Source organism: Humulus lupulus, chromosome 3 (genome assembly GCF_963169125.1).
Source record: "Humulus lupulus chromosome 3, drHumLupu1.1, whole genome shotgun sequence".
NCBI classification, from domain to species: Eukaryota; Viridiplantae; Streptophyta; class Magnoliopsida; order Rosales; family Cannabaceae; genus Humulus; species Humulus lupulus.
The window spans coordinates 267,360,002-267,364,667 of record NC_084795.1 but is presented as its reverse complement, the minus strand read 5'-3'; the positions used below and the strand labels follow the sequence as shown (position 1 = coordinate 267,364,667).

The 4,666-nt window shown below is 28.8% G+C and overlaps 1 protein-coding gene across 1 annotated transcript; it reads left to right on the top strand.

The window, feature by feature from the left end:
• The first annotated feature begins 1,734 nt into the window (after positions 1-1,734).
• On the top strand, positions 1,735-3,495 carry LOC133821639 (B3 domain-containing transcription factor VRN1-like). The gene is made up of 3 exons (XM_062253814.1): positions 1,735-1,998; positions 2,099-2,830; positions 2,933-3,495. The coding sequence occupies exons 1-3, from the start codon at positions 1,861-1,863 to the stop codon at positions 3,245-3,247; spliced, it is 1,185 nt and encodes a 394-aa protein (XP_062109798.1). The 5' UTR covers positions 1,735-1,860; the 3' UTR covers positions 3,248-3,495.
• Positions 3,496-4,666: the final 1,171 nt, after the last annotated feature.

Genomic DNA, 4,666 nt, shown 5'->3' with positions numbered 1-4,666 from the left:
CATTTAAATTACATTTTTGGGATCCCAATGTATATAGTAAATGTTTTAGTAAAACGTTATATCTTAACCAAATTTTTTAATCCCTAAACCGCTAATCATACTTAGTTACACGATTATGGCCAAATGACTTGATTAGCGAGTTTAGCACTGTTTATAATGCGCATCGTAATGGTCCCTGGATTTTAGGGTGTTACAATATAGTTATTACTATTTAATTTATAAAAATTAAAATATTTTTAAAAATGCCATGAAAATATATATATTTTTTTCAATGTCATGTTTTATTATTATCATAAATTAAGTGTAAATTTTTTAAGATTGATTTACCATTTATTTTGTAAATTTTTTTAATGTATTTTAAAAGAAAAAGAAATAAAAATAAAAATAATATTTAAGGGCCTAATGATACAATTTAAAAAGGTTGGGAACCTAACTCATACAAAATCACATTTTGAGACTTAAGTATTATAAAATGTAAAACTGGGGACTGCAACTGAAAAAAACCTAAAAAAAATTGTTTACTGTTTCTTTTTTAATTGAGATATATATAAAATTTAAGTTAATCTTTTTATAATTAAAGTAAATTATTTTTATTATTAATTTTGCGTAAAAACTATAAAGTAATAATTTATATTATACTATTAAAACATGTCTTTTAGAATTGATAAAATATATTTAAATATTTTATATATATTTTTGTGATATGGTTTGTAATTTATAATCAAAATCAAAACAAAATAAATAAATATAATTAATAATATATCAAAAATAAAATAATAATTTTATAATCAAATCACTCTCCATTCTTCTAAATTTCCTTCTAATACCAAACAAAAGTATAAAAAATTATCTTCCATCATTCCTAACTTGCCAAAAGACATAAAAAAAAGAAATAAAAAGAATTCACTCATTTTCCCCTTTGTTTTTGCAAATGATCGTTCTGGTACATTCTGTTTTTACAATAATGCTCATATGGTATCCCATATTTTGAAAACATAGATATTTAATATCCTAATTAATAAAATTTTGTCAATATGACCAAACTGTCAATAGTTATATATAATTTGTAGCTCATATGATTGAGAGTAATTTGATTAAATTAATAAAATTTTATTAATTAAATTTGAGTTTATATGATACCAAATATGTATAATTTTAAAATACAAGGTACCAAATATGTACGATTTTAAAATGCAGAATACCAAATATGTACGTTTTCAAAATACATGGTACCAAATAAGCATTATTTATAAACACAAAATAACAAAATAGTACTTACCTAAAATATATATATATATCCATTTCCTTTCGACTCTTATACTCTCTCCATCCTTCTTACCCTATTCATTATTCCTCCTCTCCATCATTCCTGCCCATCGTCCTCTCCATCATTCCTGCCATTTAGTATGAAAATCTCATTGTGCAACTTTTGAATTTGAGGCCGTAACTTTTATATTTTTGTATTTAAAATGGGCAATAACACACAGCTCTATAAATATTACTTAATCAGAAAAGAAAAGACTTGACAAGATATAATGTAAACTTTTTTACTCCATTGATATCATTGGATGAACATGATTCAATGAATAAAAAACAAAAGAATATTGTAACAAATGCCTTCAAGTGGGTGACAGGAGATGTCATCGCCATACTTACTCAATCGAGAAGAAAGAATATTCAAACTGTTTATTATGTTTTTAGTTGACCCCACTGTCTAATCAGGCTGAAAATGATCTTCTTTCACTCTTCTACTTACTTTTTCACGCATGCACATGTATATCCCTCATGAACTTTTGAATAATTAAGCTTTGTGATGCTTGCTCTCTTAACCAAACTCAAACAACTCGTTACTTTCTTTCTATGGCGCCCATGAGAAGGAATGGCCCGAGGAGAGTGACTCCTAAGGACTGTCTTCATCAACAATCTGAATCTCCAGCCACAACACTTCCATTTTTTACTGCTGTAATGCTTGAAAGACACATTCTTCAACATACACTAGTAATGATCTCTCTCTCTCTCTCTATATATATATATATATATAATGTATGCATTTGTTTTGGCTATGCTGTTAATGATGTAATTTATTATGGCATGTTAGAGGATCCCAATGAAGTCTGCAATGATATATGGTGAGGATCTTTCTGAAGCTGCTACCCTCACTGTTCCTAATGGTAATAAAACTTGGAAAATAAGAGTGAAAAGAGGAAAGAACTTTATCTGGTTTGATGGTCTGAAAGAGTTTATAGAGCACTACTCTATACATTATGGCTCCGTATTAGTGTTTATATACCAAGGGAGTTCAGAATTCTCTGTCCGTATATGTGATGCAATGGGTGCTGAGATTGACTATCCATCTCATGCTCCAAAAAACACTGATGAAGAGACTGGTTTTGGTCATCATAACAAGGAAGACAAAGAATCAGATGATGATGACCATAGCATTGAGATTTTGATTCCTAATAAGCTTCCAAAATCTCAAGGCTCTTGTAAAAGCAAACCGTTCTATGTTGGATTTGATGATGAAGGTAAAAAAAAGTTTACTCCAAGGAAGAGAGGCAGGCCCAGAAAACAAGGTATTAGAAGTGTTGGTTTCATGGATTATCCAGCTTCTTCTAAAAGAGCTCAACCAAAAGAAGGTGAATTCAAGTATGGTGCTGAAGAAGAGGCTCATGAAATGGTTGTTTCCCATAGTCTCTCCTTCACTAAATCAAAAAGACTAATGTTGTCAAAGGAAACTAAAATGGCAGTTCATGCTGCTGAAATGCAGAAGCTTCAAAACCCTTCTTTCATGGTTATCTTGAGGCCATATGCTATAAAGTGTGGCTTAGTGGTAAGAACTACTATACTACTAATTCTTTTTTTTTCCTTTCAAACTTTTTAAGTTTAACTCATTTTGTAGAGTACTAACTCTTTCTTTACTTTGGTTATATAGTTTGTGCCTGTTGAATTTGTAAGAAGGTATTTAATGAATCAGATCTCAGAAGACGTCTTAATTCAGGTTCACAATGAGAATCGCAAGTGGCCTGCTAAGTGCTCATTCAGAGACAATGATGGGTCGACCTTAATAAAGAAACTGCACCAAGGATGGGCTTCATTTTCGTCGAGTAAAAAATTGAAGGCTGGAGATGTCTGTGTTTTTGAGGTGATCATCAATAGGCTCAAAGAAATGTTGATCAGAGTGTGGATATATCGAGCTGCTAATTATGCAGGGCCATCATCATCACCAAAATGTTTCAAAGCTAATTAGTAACTCATGTGTTAAAATAAGAGTAGGAAAGGAAAATATTTATATAGCCACTTTTGTTTTTTGTTTTTTTTTTTGCTTTTGGTGTTTAGTAATTAGTATTGTTGTTTAGCTAATTGGAAAATAGCTATATTATCTATTAGAACTTATTATTTTAGTGGTTTTTTGTTGGAAGAGTCTGCAGCATTACAAATATGGTAATTTGCAGCTGCATGGCTGATTGTTAATCTTTAATGCATCTATCTTTTAGATTTGAGATTTGTATGATTTAGTCTATCAAAAAAAGTTGTCTTTTATTAATCTATACCTTAGAACTTAATGGGTAATATTAAAGTAAGTATGGATAGTAATTAAAAATGCACTTATATATAAATATATATATATATTATAGGATATTTTGAGAGTTTTGACTTTGATATATTAATTTTATTTTGTAAACGCCAAACTTTTTTAATATTTTTGTTTTACTTATTTTTTCCTTACTTTTTAAACTTCTTTCTTTTTGTCTATATGGTTGTAAAACCAATATTAAGCTGTAACAAGCACTTACTAGTTTGTATTAAAAAAAATATAATACTTTAAAATTTTCATATTGTAATCAATAATTTAAAAACTATAGCTAATATTTTATTGTCATCATGATAAATTGATCAAAATTAAAATATTCATTCGTAATTTATTTTAAGAAAACTTCATATTTAAAAATAATCATTTAATTATTAAAATTATATCATAATAAAATTATTAGAATACATGTATATTTAACTATTTGACTTTTAAATATTTTTAACGTTAAATTTTTTAAATTAATATTGAGAATTCTTTAAATTAATGTTGGATAATCAATTCTCATAATTTTAGAAAATTATAAAGAATTTTTAATATCAATAAATAATACCTAATTGTGTATTAACAATATTTAATTTGGGTAATTTTAAGTTATTACATATTTGGCTAGTTTTTCTTCAAGGCATTTTGCAATCCGTTAGGATTGAAATTGGACTAACAAGGGGCCAACATGTAGGTATAAAATGTTACAAAATCTCAATCAATCTAATGGAAGATAATTAGTATAAAAATTGATGTAAAAATTAGTTCCTATAGATTCTCACTACAACAAAAATGAGTTTTAGGGGCGACGCATGTCGCCCCTAATAACCCAAAAAGTCGCCCCTAATATGTATCAGGGGCGACTTGTCGTCCCTGATTAGTCGCCCGTGGAAAAATGTCCCTGAAGGGTACATTAGGGGCGACACAGTCGCTCCTAAAAGTTGAAATTTCACCTCAAAAATTTGAAAATTTTGAATTATTTTGGTCGATATGTCGCCCCTAATACTCTATTAGTCGCCCCTAATACTTAATTATTAGGGGCGACGTGTCGCCCCTAATACTGTAATATGTCGCCCCAAATAATTGAACGTG